The sequence below is a fragment of the Arachis stenosperma genome, chromosome 1, assembly GCF_014773155.1.
Source record: "Arachis stenosperma cultivar V10309 chromosome 1, arast.V10309.gnm1.PFL2, whole genome shotgun sequence".
Lineage (NCBI taxonomy): Eukaryota > Viridiplantae > Streptophyta > Magnoliopsida > Fabales > Fabaceae > Arachis > Arachis stenosperma.
Genome location: NC_080377.1, coordinates 115,961,691 through 115,976,935, shown reverse-complemented (window position 1 = coordinate 115,976,935; position 15,245 = coordinate 115,961,691). Strand labels below are relative to the sequence as shown.

General features: G+C 39.7%; 1 protein-coding gene across 1 annotated transcript; it reads right to left on the bottom strand.

Moving 5' to 3' along the window:
- Nucleotides 1-12,294: 12,294 nt before the first annotated feature.
- Nucleotides 12,295-14,169, bottom strand: LOC130983969 (uncharacterized). Its single transcript, XM_057907564.1, has 4 exons — nt 13,926-14,169; nt 13,421-13,682; nt 12,889-13,288; nt 12,295-12,792 (listed from the first exon to the last, which is right to left on the bottom strand). Exons 1-4 carry the CDS (start codon nt 14,167-14,169, stop codon nt 12,295-12,297), a joined length of 1,404 nt encoding a protein of 467 aa, XP_057763547.1.
- Nucleotides 14,170-15,245: the final 1,076 nt, after the last annotated feature.

Here is a 15,245-nt window from a genome sequence, read left to right as displayed (position 1 = left end):
GGAAATAAACTAACAACTAACAAAGCTCTTGGCAAGATATGAGAACTAGAAGTCCTATCCTAGTTATCCTTCTCAATTGTGAAGAGAATTGTGTATTGCTCCCACTTAGTTAACCTCTAACCATGAAGGAAAGTCAAGTGGACGAATCAATTTGATTCCTCAAGTCCTAATCAACTCCTAAAGGAAAGACTAGCTTTAGAGGCATTCAAATCAATTAGCAACTTCTAATTATCAACCAACAAAAGAATTAGATAACTCAAGAGTTACTAATTACTCTACCTAGGCCAAGAGGAACAAAACCTACACTAAAATCCAACCAAGCATTTCATCAAACACTTGGAAGGCACAAAAGAAAAACAAAGCAAATTGACAACAAGAAGATAATCTAACAACAATTATTGAAAGAAATTAACAACAACAATCAAAAGAAACACAATTATTATGAATTACCTTGAATTGAATTGAAAGAAAGTAGAAGGAACAATACTAGATCTACAACAAAATATAAGAACAACATAAAAGAGATTACACCAAAAGAATAGGAGAAGAATGAATGTAACTACAAGGAATTGAGAAGATAGAAGTAGAAGAAGATGAATCTAAATCTAGATCGAAGAACTAAACCTAATCCTAATCCTAATTCTAGAGAGAAGTGAGAGCTTCTCTCTCTAAAACTCTAAAACTAATCCTAAGTATATTCTATATCCCTAATTGTATGATTGTATTCTATTGTATTATTCTCTGCCTTCCCTTAATCCTTCATCCTTATATTCCTTTCCCTTGGCCATTGGCGCCAAAAATGGGTTCAGAAACCCTCTCAAATCGCCAGGCACGTGTTGCATTAGTGAGGTCATGTGCCGTCATCGACGCGTGCGTGCACGGTACGCGTGCACGTCCCTGGCTTGTTTCGCAATGTGCGCGTGAGCGCCTTGTGCGCGTGCGCGTGCATGGCCTAGATCACTTCTTTGGCTTTTTGTGCTTCTCTCCACTTGCATGCTTTCTTCCTTGCTCCCTTGATCCATGCCTAACCTATTTCATCCTGAGATTACTAGGAAACACATCAAGGCATCTTATGGAATCAAAGAGGAACTAGAATTCATCAAAATAAGGCTTAAAAAGCATGTTTTTACACTTAGGCACAAATACGGGAGAGATAACAAAACTATGCTAATTCATAAGCTAACTGTGACAAAAGGTTATCAAAACACTCTAAATTCGATACAAGATAAACCCTCAAAATGGGGTTTATCAACCTCCCCACACTTAAACCTTAGCATGTCCTCATGCTAAAATTAGAAGGAATTAAGGGTTATGACATTTATTGAATGCAACTAAACTATATGAATCCTATCTAAATGCACCTACCTAAAGCAATTGGAAATGCTTAGTTCAAACAAATCAATTCCCAAGAGAACATATGTAAGCACAAGAGCTAGGCAATAGGAATTAAGTCCAAACCACAATTGTATTGAATTATCAAAAAGAGTTCAAACTTGCAAGAATATAGATAATATGGGTGAACACATGTGATTGAACTTTGAACCCTCACCGGATATGTATCCGCTCTATTCACTCAAGTGTTTAAGGGTCAATTCACTCAATTCTCTTCTAATCATGTTTTCCAAAATTTGATTTCCTTCTAACAATCAACACTTATTCAATGCATGCATACATTCATCATGAGGTCTTTCATTTAGGTTGTAATGGGGTTAGGGTCAAGGTAGGATCATTTATGGTTAAGTGGACTAGGATTTGAATCTTTGATTAGCATAGACTTTCTCACCTAACCTATATAATGACCTATACAATTAAGTACTAATCTAACTACCCATTCTTCACTTTTTTCACATACTCATGCATTTTCTTTTTATTTCACTACACTTATGCATTGATTCTTATTGAGCTTCACTTTGGGGCATTTTGTCCCCTTTTATTATTTTTCTTTCCTTTTCATTTTTTTTCTTTTTCTATATACATTAATTTCTTTTCTTTTCTTTTTTTTTTCTTTTTCACTTTTATTTCTTTTTCTTTTCATTTTTTTCTTTTTTTTTTCCTTCAAATTATACACAAGAACATCAATGCATAAGGTCTATACATTTAATCAATACATGAGTATGTACCTAATTCCTAAACATGAAAGTGTACTACCCTTTTTATCCCATCCAATATTCCCAAGCCTCACCAACTTTGAACAATAAACACTCTCACTAGCCTAGGTTAATCAAAGATCCAAACAAGGATTTTTTTCATTGGTTTTCCGCCTTGGGCTTGTAATGTGCTAAAATGAGAATAAGTTGGTTAAGCATAGGCTCAAAATTGGCTAACAAGGGAATATAAAAGGGTTGGCTATTTGGATAAGTGAGCTAATGAAATGATGGCCTCAATCATATAAATGCATAAATACAAGAAATAAATGGACATATAGAATCAAGCAAATCAAGAATCGCAATCATAGAAAGAGAGCAATTTCACACAAGAATGGAAGATAAGTGGTTATAAAATGTAACCACATCAATAGGCTCAAGTCTCACAAGCTTGTGTTCTCAATTCAATACATGCTTCACAAAGTATGAAATTCAAGCAAGTTTCACCAAAAAATTTCTTTCAATCAATTGGGTCAATGCCCTATGTTTAAACTTCTTAAAAGAAATCTCAATGTTTGACTAAGCATTGTTGTGATTGAAAAATTCAAAAATTTTCTTAGTTTACCCTTTCCTTTTACTTAAAACAAAAATTTTTTTTATGCAAAAGGGTGACACTAAGTTTGCAATTTGAAGTATGATTTCTAATCACAACCACAAACTAAAAGGAAGATAAGCAAAAATGTATAAAGAAAAACCCAACTAAAAGTATGGAATCTATCATCCAAAGCATCTAAAAATATCCAAAAGCATCAAGATATCTAAAATCCAAAATAAGCAATAGAAGTATCGAAAGTAAACTAAAAATCCATCAAAATATATACAAAAGATGTGCAAAATAAGATAACTAGGCCGAAAAGTTCACCGGTTCCCAAATAATGCTACCGGTGCCCTCCCCACACTTAAAATCAAGCATCATCCTCGATGCTAAACCGGAGGATCAGGGGGAGGTACAACGATAGGCTCTGGCTCTGACTGTGGCTGTGGGACCGGCTCCTTATGAGTCTGTGGTGGCTCTGTAGTGTCAGGGGCAACTGGAGGGGCATCCTGCTGAATCGGTGCCTCCGCACCCTCCTCCTAATGATCCTGCTCATCGGAGGCCAGAGAATCGGGAAGCGGAGGTAGCTCAGCACCCAAAGAAATAAGTGCCTGGTCCATCCGATCTAATCGACGTCTGACATGGAGTCTCTCTCGCTCTAAGAATCGGAATAGACGCTGGACCAGTATGTAAGTAGGCTCAGGTGCCGCAGGGGAAACTGTAGATGAAGATGGAGCTGTTGCTGTAGAAGAGGATGGGGCTGTTGTAGGGGCTAATGGTGAAGGTGTCCCCACTACTGCTCTAGCCCTAGAACGGCGTCTAGCAGGGGGCCTCTCGTGTACCCAACCACCCCAAGGAATAGTAACCTCCCTGTCATCTGCATCAGGGGGTGGTGGTCGCACATCATCATCTAACCATAGGACCTCAGCTAGGGCCGCCATACTCGTGACCAAAGTAGGAAATGGAAGTAGGCCACGAATATGCGCCCGCCACATGCGCTGTCGGATAAGTCGAGGAAAAGAGACATCCTTCCCCTCCATAACACACCCGATCAGCAGAAGCATCTCCATGGGGATCTCAGAGAAGTGTGTAGTAGGCAAGACGTAGTGAGCAAAGATCATCTGCCAAGTCCTGGCCTCTCTAGTCAAGTGAGCAAATAACATCCCCTTAAGCTTGGTGTTGGTCGCATCCATAACCCATGCCGCATCCGGTAACCCAATCACGCGCCTAAGCGCCTCATAATCAAAGGTCATGGTATGGATAGCCAACTCTGCCTGCTGATGGGCACACATGTCATCAGGAATGTGTCGGCACTGTAATGCCTCCCCAATGGCAGTCTCAGTGATCATAATCTCTCTACCCCTCACCTGAACCGAATCCAAGGTCGGACGGAAGAAGTTGCAGTAAAATTTTTTCACCCAAGATATATTGATATCCCCCAAATCTCGGTCAACAAAGTCTATGCCCAACTCAAGGATCCGACCAGTAATGGACCGTCTCACATCATTAGGTAGGAGCAATTTCTTCTCAGTATTCAGCTTTGTTGTTCGATATTTGGAAAATCGAAGTTCACAGTAGAGATTGGGGAACTTAGTTGGATCGGTAGAAGGTAACTGCTGATTTTCTTTTTCTTCGTCGTTTAACGGATTCTTAGCATAATGCTTGTAGATGGAGGGAAGGGAGGGGGTAGAGTGTTTTCTCTTCTTGGAGGAGGTGGCAGTGGCTATAGCCTTTCCTTTATCCGACTTCCTGAAAAATATGATAGCATATAGGTAATGAAACATTTAGCATGTAACAAAGAAGGCATGTTCAGGATATCAATTGGCAATAACAATCATGATGTTGCAAAGAATATGCAAAAGTGAACAAGTAAACCAAGAATGCAATCTTTCATTAAAGTCAACAACTCTTACTCATTGAGCATAAAATCATCATACTTTAGAAAGAATGGTTAAAGACTGTTAAAAGTGAGTAGAAGTTAAATGGTTAAAGAGATTCGTGAGTTAGAAAAGTGGATTAGTGGTATGACGATGTTTAGGCTCAATTAAAAGAGAAGTTGTGGTTCATGTTCACAATGAATGATGCAAATCTGGAAAGATGAAAGGTCACGGAAATTAGCCCAAATTACAATAGAGATTAGGATGAAAAAAACTTTCTTGAAAATTGGGCAGCATTCCGGCTTAAAATTGGACGTTCCCGGATAGCAAAATAGCACACATAGCAAGAAGGCAACATCAATTAAGCACAGCAGCAAGCAGATAGCATTTGGCAACACAAATTTCAGACAGAGCAGCTCAAAATTGGCACTTATCAGACAAATCAACAAACAGAAAATATGCACATACGGAGCACCTATCAGGCCTAGAATCCTCTATCCAGTCCTAGCTACCTAACCGCAAATATTTCTATCTAACCTAACATGCAAAATCTACATTCTATTTAACTAACAGAGAACTAACAGAGGCTAACAGTATAAAAAAAATTTATACAGAACAGAGTTGGAACCTGGGAGCAGAGAAGAAAGAGAGATGGAGGCGGAGAGTAGGGCAGGGGAGATCGCTGCTGCAGAGGGTGGCGAACACGGCGGGGCAGCGGCGGGCGGCAACGGGAGACACTGAGGAACGGGAAGCTAGCAGTGGTGATAGAAGGAAAGTGATGGGAGGGTGTGAAATGGAGGAAGAGAGTGTCGTCGGTAGTGATGATGGAACGGCGGCGGCTGCGACGCTGCCGCCGCGGCTATTATGGGAGAAGAAGAAGATGGAAATGGGGGTTGAGAAGGGCGAGAGAGGGAGAGCGAGAGGGGTCGATGGTGAGAGAAGGGGCGGCCGGGTGGTGGTAGTGGCCGGCGGGGGTTGCTGAACGGAGGCTGAGGGAGATTGAAGATGATGGGGGGAAAGAAGAAGAGAAGTGCGCGACTGCGCAGCGCTCGTCGCGTGCTAGGGTTATCTCATTTTTTTGAATCGACGCGCGCGCGCACTTTTCACGTCCGCGTGCTTTGAGGAGAATGGAGAACAACGCGTGAGCGTGCAGTGCGCTCTAGCGTGGGTTGGCAGATTATGCAACGACGCGTGCGCGTACTGTGCGCGCACGCGTACATGAGGTTGGGCCTGAGGCTTAGAGTGGGCTTGAGGCACGCCCAACTCTTGGGTCAGAAGCCTAGAGTGGTGGCAGCATGTAAGGGGCGCGCGCGCGTACTGCGCGCGTCCGCGTACATTGATGAGTTGCTAGTAGGCGCGCTAGTGCGACGTGTGCGCTCGCAACTTGTTGCACTTTTGACATATGGGCGCGCACGCGGCAAGGGCGCGTCCGCGCAGAACGAGTTGGGCTAGGGGCCTAAATTTGGCCCAGATCAGGCCTAACTCTCTGGAAAATGGCCTGAAGGTTGCGCTACTAGACCTGCGCGCACGCGGCATGTACGCGTCCGCGTATAGTTGGCAGTTTACCATAGGGCGCGCAAGCGCGATGCGTGCGCTCGCGTTTTGTTCTTCTCCTGGCGTATGGACGCGTACGCGGCATGTACGCGTCCGCGCGAGTTGAGTTGGGCCAGGGCCTTAAGGATGGCCCAGAGCTGGCTCAACTCTCTGGGGCTTGGCTCAAAACTTGCAGCAGCAAATCGACGCGGACGCGTCAGGTGCGCGTCCGCGTACATGTTCTTACTTCTCATGATTGGCGCGCACGCACGTAGTGCGCGTCAGCGCGGGTCAGGTTGGGCTCAGGGCATAAGATTTGCCCAAGAGAGGCCCAACTCTCGGGTATGTGGGCGATGTTGCATCCGCACAGGGACGCGTGCGTGTACATGGTGCGCGCGCGTCTACCCCCCTTTTTTTTCAGAAAAATTTTGCTGGGTGCTCCCCATACTGTTCACAACTCTTTATTCAATCAACCATCATACAATTCACAAAAAAATGCAATTTTGATATTATTCATCTACTACTAAACACAACATACATGTGACTAAGCTAACAATTAAGTTGTACAAACAAATTTGTATGAAACATCTACCTACAATGGTAACTCAAATCACTTATTAAGCAAATTTAAAAGAGAGTGGAAAGAGTTTACCATGGTGGGGTGTCTCCCACCTAGCACTTTTGGTTTAAGTCCTTAAGTTGGACATTTTGAGATGCTTGTTGTCATGGTGGTTTATGTTTGTGCTCATCCTTGAATCTCCAAGGATCCATGCTTCTCAATTGGTTGACAGAATTTCCAACCGTCTTCATCAAGCTTGGGCAAAGTTCTACCCAAGATATGAGTTCCCATAGTTGGTCTTCACATAGCGAACCGGGATCCCATATCTTATCTTCGCATCCGTCCGTTGGTTTAGTTTCATGATTTTGTCGGATGGGTGGTTGACATAAGGGTGATTGACACATAGAATTCTCTTTATTCCGCCAATGCTTCCTTCTAAGCCCATATATGGTAATTTTCGTACCATCCCCACTCATACACCGTAGAGTCCTGGCCTTTATGATTTTTATACCGAAATTCCAACCACTACACAACTTTTTCCTATTCTTAATTCCACAAAGAGCTCTAAGTTGACCATCATTCTCAATTAAACCATATTCAAGTGAGAAAGTAAAGCTTAGGGATGAGAGTTTTACCCACTTGAAAGTTGATTTAGGGAGGGGAACCTCCCCACACTTAGGCAATGCTAGGTCCACTTCTTTAGGCTCTTCTTTGGTTGTTTCCACCTCTTCACAAGCTTCTTCGAATTCAACCTTATCCCCTTTTTTGCTTGGCTTAGTGTTGTCTTCAAGGACTTCATCTTGGTCAATGAGAGGCGATTCAATTTGGGATAGGAATTCATGGATGAATGAATCCATCTCTCGATCAACCTCTTCATATTCTTCAATTTCGATATACACCATGCCATTTCCGTCTTCCTTGGGAGATTGTGCACACTCTTTTATACTTTTAGCTTCATGTCCAATGGGAGAGGATTCCATTGTAGAGAGAAACTCATTCATGATTGAATCCATCTCTTGATAAGCTTCTTCCAAATCTCCAACGAAGGTATGCCTTGGAGGTTGCGCACCCTCCTTAACATCAATGTCAAGCTTCTTAGAAGAGTGCTCCAGATGCTACATTCCTTTGGACTTTCAATATTTCCTAAATCTTCAACCACTTCTCCCTTTTCTTCAATGATCGTAGGCTCCTCCAATTGTTCCAACATGAAGCTTGGCTTCTCCTTCTCTACCGTGTTGCCCCATGTTTCCTTCATACTTTGCTCTTCTTTTGACTTTTCAAATGTCGTTATGGAAGTACCTTGAGTATTCAAACATTGGTGGGCTAAAGTGTGTACCACCTTGGTCAAATTGGTCACAAACTCAAGTGTATCCCGCTTCATGGCCTCTTGTCCTTGAAGTAACAAAGTGAGAGAATCGTGTATTAGGGCATGTGGTGGGTAAGAAGGTTCATCATTTTGGAGAGAGGGTTCATAATAGGAAGGTGGTTCTTCTTGGTGAAATTGTGGAGGTGGTGTGCATCGAGGTGGTTTTTGGTAGTAGTGATCTTGGAATTTTGGTTCCATGTATGGCTCATATGGTTCGAAAGTTGGATGGTGTGGTGAATATGGATTGGATTCATATGGGAGCGTTTGGTGAAAATAGGCTTGTGAGTATGGTTGAGAGTTATGTTGAGGGTATGGTTCATAGGCATATGGTGATGGTTCTTGAAAGTCACAAGGAGATTCACCGTAGCCATTGGATTGGTATGCATCATAGAATGGCTCTTCTTCATAGTGCATTGGTGGAGGTTGTTGCCATGAAGACTGATCATAAGCATATGGCTCCTCCCACCTTTGATTGTCCCATCCTTGATACACATCCTCATTGTAGCTCTCATTTCCTACAACATAGTTGGAACCAAACTCATAGCCAAAGTGAGAATTCATAGTGAAAAAAAAAACAAAAATGAAACTAACAAAAACTAGAAAACAAGTAAAAGACAAACTATTCACAATATTCACATATGTACAATAACCAATAACATAACACCATTACAAATAGTGGTGAGTATTTCCGCCTGTCACGCGGACGACCCGGGTTCGATCCCTGGCAACGGCGCCATTTTGATGATTGGATTTTTGATGGTTTAGAATTTTACAAATGAAATCTCGTCGAAGTATAGTCTCTAAACCAACAATAATCCTCTCATACAAAAATTTGTTTGTCACAAGTACAAACCCCTAAAATCTATAAACCGAAGTATTTAAACCTCGGGTCGTTCTCCCTAGGATTTACAAGAAAGTATCTTGTTATTGGTTGTGAGTTATTTTGGGGTTTTTGAGATTATAGACAATAATTATAAATGGCAAAGGAAATAAACTAACAACTAACAAAGCTCTTGGCAAGATATGAGAACTAGAAGTCCTATCCTAGTTATCCTTCTCAATTGTGAAGAGAATTGTGTATTGCTCCCACTTAGTTAACCTCTAACCATGGAGGAAAGTCAAGTGGACGAATCAATTTGATTCCTCAAGTCCTAATCAACTCCTAAAGGAAAGACTAGCTTTAGAGGCATTCAAATCAATTAGCAACTTCTAATTATCAACCAACAAAAGAATTAGATAACTCAAGAGTCACTAATTACTCTACCTAGGCCAAGAGGAACAAAACCTACACTAAAATCCAACCAAGCATTTCATCAAACACTTGAAAGGCACAAAACAAAAGCAAAGCAAATTGACAACAAGAAGAGAATCTAACAACAATTATTGAAAGAAATTAACAACAACAATCAAAAGAAACACAATTATTATGAATTACCTTGAATTGAATTGAAAGAAAGTAGAAGGAACAATACTAGATCTACAACAAAATATAAGAACAACATAAAAGAGATTACACCAAAAGAATAGGAGAAGAATGAATGTAACTACAAGGAATTGAGAAGATAGAAGTAGAAGAAGATGAATCTAAATCTAGATCTAAGAACTAAACCTAATCCTAATCCTAATTCTAGAGAGAAGTGAGAGCTTCTCTCTCTAAAACTCTAAAACTAATCCAAGTATATTCTATATCCCTAATTGTATGATTGTATTCTATTGTACTATTCTCTGCCTTCCCTTAATCCTTCATCCTTATATTCCTTTCCCTTGGCCATTGGCGCCAAAAATGGGTTCAGAAACCCTCTCAAATCGCCAGGCACGTGTTGCATTAGTGAGGTCATGTGCCGTCATCGACGCGTGTGCGCACGGTACGCGTGCACGTCCCTGGCTTGTTTCGCAATGTGCGGGCGAGCGCCTTGTGCGCGTGCGCGTGCATGGCCTAGATCACTTCTTTGGCTTTTTGTGCTTCTCTCCACTTGCATGCTTTCTTCCTTGCTCCCTTGATCCATGCCTAACCTATTTCATCCTGAGATTACTAGCAAACACATCAAAGCATCTTATGGAATCAAAGAGGAACTAGAATTCATCAAAATAAGGTTTAAAAAGCATGTTTTTACACTTAGGCACAAATACGGGAGAGATAACAAAACCATGCTAATTCATAGGCTAACTGTGACAAAAGGTTATCAAAACACTCTAAATTCGATACAAGATAAACCCTCAAAATGGGATTTATCAAGTCTCTAAACCCCATTGTTGGGGGTGAGAAGCTCTACAGCGTCTCGATGAATTAATGCAATTATTTTTTTTTCCATTCAAACACGCTTGTTCCTATCTAAGATGTTCATTCGCGCTTCACTATGAAGAAGGTGATGATCCGTGACACTCATCACCTTCCTCAATCCATGAACGTGTGCCTGACAACCACCTCCGTTCTACATCAGATTGAATGAGTATCTCTTAGATTCCTTAATCAGAATCTTCGTGGTATAAGTTAGAATTGATGGCGGCATTCATGAGAATCCGGAAAGTCTAAACCTTGTCTGTGGTATTCTGAGTAGGATTCTGGGATTGGATGACTGTGACGAGCTTCAAACTCGCGAGTGTTGGGTGTGATGACAAACACAAAAGAATCAATGGATTCTATTCCGACATGATCGAGAACCAACAGATGATTAGCTGTGCTGTGACAGAGCATTTGGACCATTTTCACTGAGATGATGGGAAGTAGCCATTGACAATGGTGATGCCCTACATACAGCTTGTCATGGAAGGAGCCTTGTGATTTCTGAAACTAAGAAAGTAGTATATTGCAGAGATTCAGAAGACAAAGCATCTCCAAAACTCCAACATATTCTCCATTACTGCATAACAAGTATTTATTTTATGCCCTTTGACTTTTTACAATTAAAACTAAAAATTATTATTGATATTATATCCTGACTAAGAGTTACAAAATAACCATAGCTTGCTTCAAGCCAACAATCTCCGTGGGATCGACCCTTACTCACGTAAGGTATTACTTGGACGACCCAGTGCACTAGCTGGTTAGTTGTGCGGATTGCAAAAGTATGATTGCAATTTCGTGCACCACTGCAGCAGCCGTAACCGTCTCCCCGCGCCTCCAGCTGCGCGCCCTAGAACTCTCCATCGGCGTATCCCTCGACCACCTCCCCTCCTCCAAACCCCTCATCGACCTCCTTCACTGCGGACAACGACGGACCTCCGGTGTCGACTCCCTCATGGCGGCTATAAAACGCTCCCAGGAGAACCAACGGATTGGGATCTATTCCCAAATGTGAAAACTGATTGGAATCTGTATCCTATGACAGTCACATCTGCTATCCCTTCAATGGAAGGATTCTACCCTGAATTCAGGTGCATCTCTTTCTTTTCTTGGAGTTACAACAAGACATGGTTGAAGTTTGTACTTGTTCTGTATTTGGTTGAAATAATCATTTTTTTGGAATGTTCGTTGGAGGCATGGGAGGCATTTTGAGTGATGGTGGTAGTTAGGGTTTAGGGTGGTGGTGAGAAAGAGTTTCGGTGGTGGGTTTGGGATTGAAAAAGTGGTGGTGTGGAGTAAGTGGTGGTAGGGTAATTTGAGAATTTCAAATAATTTTTTTTATTTGGATAGTTTTGTTAGCAAAAGTTTATGTTTCATGTGTACAAATGGTAATTTCTTTTTTCTATGAATAGATATGTCAGCATTTTCAACTTCCATGGGTACAAATGATAGTTTACTCGTCAAATTTAATTGTGAGACAAACATTGAATATGCTTAGAACCTTTTTGGGTTTCTATACTTTTCTTTTTTTTTTTAAATTAGCTTCTTATACCATATCAGATTTTGTAATTAAGTTTTTATCATGACAAAAACATTAAAATTAATGGAATGTCCCGTTAAACAAAACTATTATGTCTAGCACTTGACTAAATATCAAGGTTGTCAAATTCGCGAGTCTAGGTAAACTCGTGGAGCTGACCTAGACTCGACTCGTAGACTCGTACGAGTTTACCTGTTATACATTTTTTATAAAAAATATATATCATGTATAATATATATATTTTACTCAGATATAGTCATTCAAATCTAACAATTTCAACATCAAAACACATAATAAATTAACATAATACTACAATTACAAGTTACAACAAGTACTTTGGATCACACATTTAAATCCTTCACAAGTATCTATCTAGTTCAACATAAAACACACAATTACACAATCAAAAGTTCATAAGACACAACCAAAACACAAAAGAAAACAACAAAGCAACAATTAAATTTCTAATAAACTCAAAAACTCAAATCCTCCAATATCTTCATCTTCCATGGCATCAACATCATCATTTTCACCATCTTCATCAGAAACATCATTTCTTTCAGGCTCAGGTTCAACACGGCCAACAAAATCATCATCATCATTCACATGTTCATCTTCTTCCTCTATTAAATTTTGTTGTGGATCCCCAATAAACTCATTCTCACCTCCTTCACCCATGTTGAATTCATTACTATTCATACCTGGAATAACAAATTCATTACTATTTGGATCATCATTAGTATTGTCATTCGTTGGCAAGTGAGAATGCTCAACACTTTCAGCAATATTTTCATTAACATCCTCAGTTATCCACTCATCATCAGAATGCACTGCATCAAATTCAAGTTCTGGAGTTTTTCTAATTTGCTTGCCCTTTAACTTCAAATTATACATCACATACACTAAATCATTCATTTTCTTTTGATGCAACCGATTTCTTCTCTTTGTATAAACCTACAAACATATAGTGCCAATAGTTAATAAAAATAGAAAAATTAAAATTAAAATAAATAATGAATAGTTCTAAGGAAGTAAGGAATAAGGAATTACCATTTCAAATGCACTCCAATTACGCTCACAACCAGATGAACTACAAGTTAAGCTTAGAACTCGGATAGCAAATTTCTTTAGTTCTGGACAACTATCTCCATAGAAGTCCCACCACTTAGCAGGTAGCATGGTCTTCCTACTACTCTTTGCAGTTTCATTACCAAAGAGGCCTCTAGCATAATGAAGGTCAGGAAGCTGTAGACCAATCTTTTTCCTTTCTTCCTGGTTAGGAACTAGTTTTTTCAAACAACTATATAGACCAATCTTAATGTTAGCATCATCAACCATGAAATTTGGTTCATAGTGATAATGAGGATTAAGATAATACGCAGCTGCATGCAATGGTCTATGCAATTGACTTTTCCACCTTCCATCAATAATTTCCCATATAGGTTTATAACTAAAAATAACAATGCAAATGAATAAAAATAAGAAAATTAAATAAATAACTGAATATAAGAAGAAAACATGGTAACATGATACATTGATAATCAAATATTAAAGCTTTCAATTAGTCAAGACTTAAGATTACCTCTTTTTAACACAACCGAAGTTAGTCTTGATTGTTTCTTTGGCGCTTCTCATGCCTTCAAAGATGAAACACATGGCTGGTTTTTCATCTGAATCAACCAAGCGAAGGACTGTAATGAGAGGAGCAGCAGCCTTGAGGCATATGACAATATTCTTCCATAGCCTACTATCCAAGGCCATGTTTTGGACTCTTATTCCTTCAGGCGTTGATGCAACCTTAGTTGTCTTCCAATCAGCAGAAGTAAACATAGTCATCAACGGTCCTTTATTATCATGAAGACAAGTGAGAGTCAAATAGGCAGTGGCGAATCTTGTGGCACCTGGCCGAACCAAGTCCTTTCCCTTTGTAAAATTCCTCAACATGCTAATGAGCATACTCCGGGAGTAGATAAAAGTGGTGATTTTTCTTCCCTTTTTTATGGTTGTTTCATGCACCTTTAGCTTCTTTTCAAAATCCTCCAATATTAAATCTATGCAGTGTGCAGCACATGGTGTCTAGTACAAACTTTTTCTAGTCTCCATCATTCTTTCTCCAGCAGCCTTATAATTAGCAGCATTATCTGTAACAATTTGGACTACATTCTCTTCACCAACAAATTCTACGGCATCTTCTGGCATTTTGACAACTTTATCCGTTATTTTCGAGATGTCAGAAGTGTCCAATGAATAAAGGAAAACTGATCCTTTAAGGCTGTTCACCAAGAAATTACAAATACTACACATTTTTTTATCAGTCCATCCATCCGACATGATTGCACAACCAGTTCTCTTCCACTCTGCTTTAAATTCGGTAAGCATTTCATCAACATTGTTTACTGCTTTCTTTAATTGGGTTTCTCTTAACTCATGGTAAGAAGGGGGTTTTTAGCCAATTCCATATCTCCCAACCATCTCACAAAACTTTAAAAATTCGGGATTCTTAATAACATTGAAAGGAATAGCACTTGTGTAGAAAAATATGGCACATTGTTGATCACATTGTTCCTTTAGATCCTTCTTCATCATTTGATTTATTGTTGATTGAACTTGAGTCCCTTTTCCTTTTGTGACAAAGTTGCGAATATCTTTTCCCTTTTGTTGAGAATTGTCCTTCTCCTTTTCTGTTTGTTCAGGATAATCCTCATCATCACCGAATCTTCTCTTCTTCAATGATGCTTCTTTAGCCTCCACACAGACTTTCAACATCACATCCTTCACTTCTTCAGGTACTGAAGCACAAGGCTCTGAATCCTCTTTAGTACCGGCAAGATGATGCTTGAATCTATAAATCCCTCCGCTTATAGTCTTTGAGCAATAATTACACTTCACTTTTTTATCATTGCCTTGAACATCAATCCCATGTTTCCATCCTATATCACTTTTATTTTCAATTGCATTTTTCCTCCTAGAAACAGCAGGTGTAGGTCTAGGAATACTAGGAAGCGAAGACCCTGTCCCTGAACCAACATTCTCAGACATTTTATATTTTTATCCCTAAAAATCAACAACCCAAACAACAAATTTAGATTCAGATTATCCACTAACTAAATTCAGATTCAAATTATCCACTAACTAAATTCATAACTAACACTAGTTTCAGCTACACTTACAACAATAATGTTCAAAAGATGAAAAATTTTCAGCATCAGAAGACTTAATCATCACTCCAAAACTCACTTTATCACACAACAGATACATTTTCATTTAAACTAACAATTCAGACTTCAGAGTTTCAATTAAACCAACACAGTAACACTAACAATTCAGACTTCAGAGTTTCAATCAGATAATTTAGAGTTTTAATTCAGACTTCAAAGTTTCAATTCAGACTTTAGAGTTTCAATTAA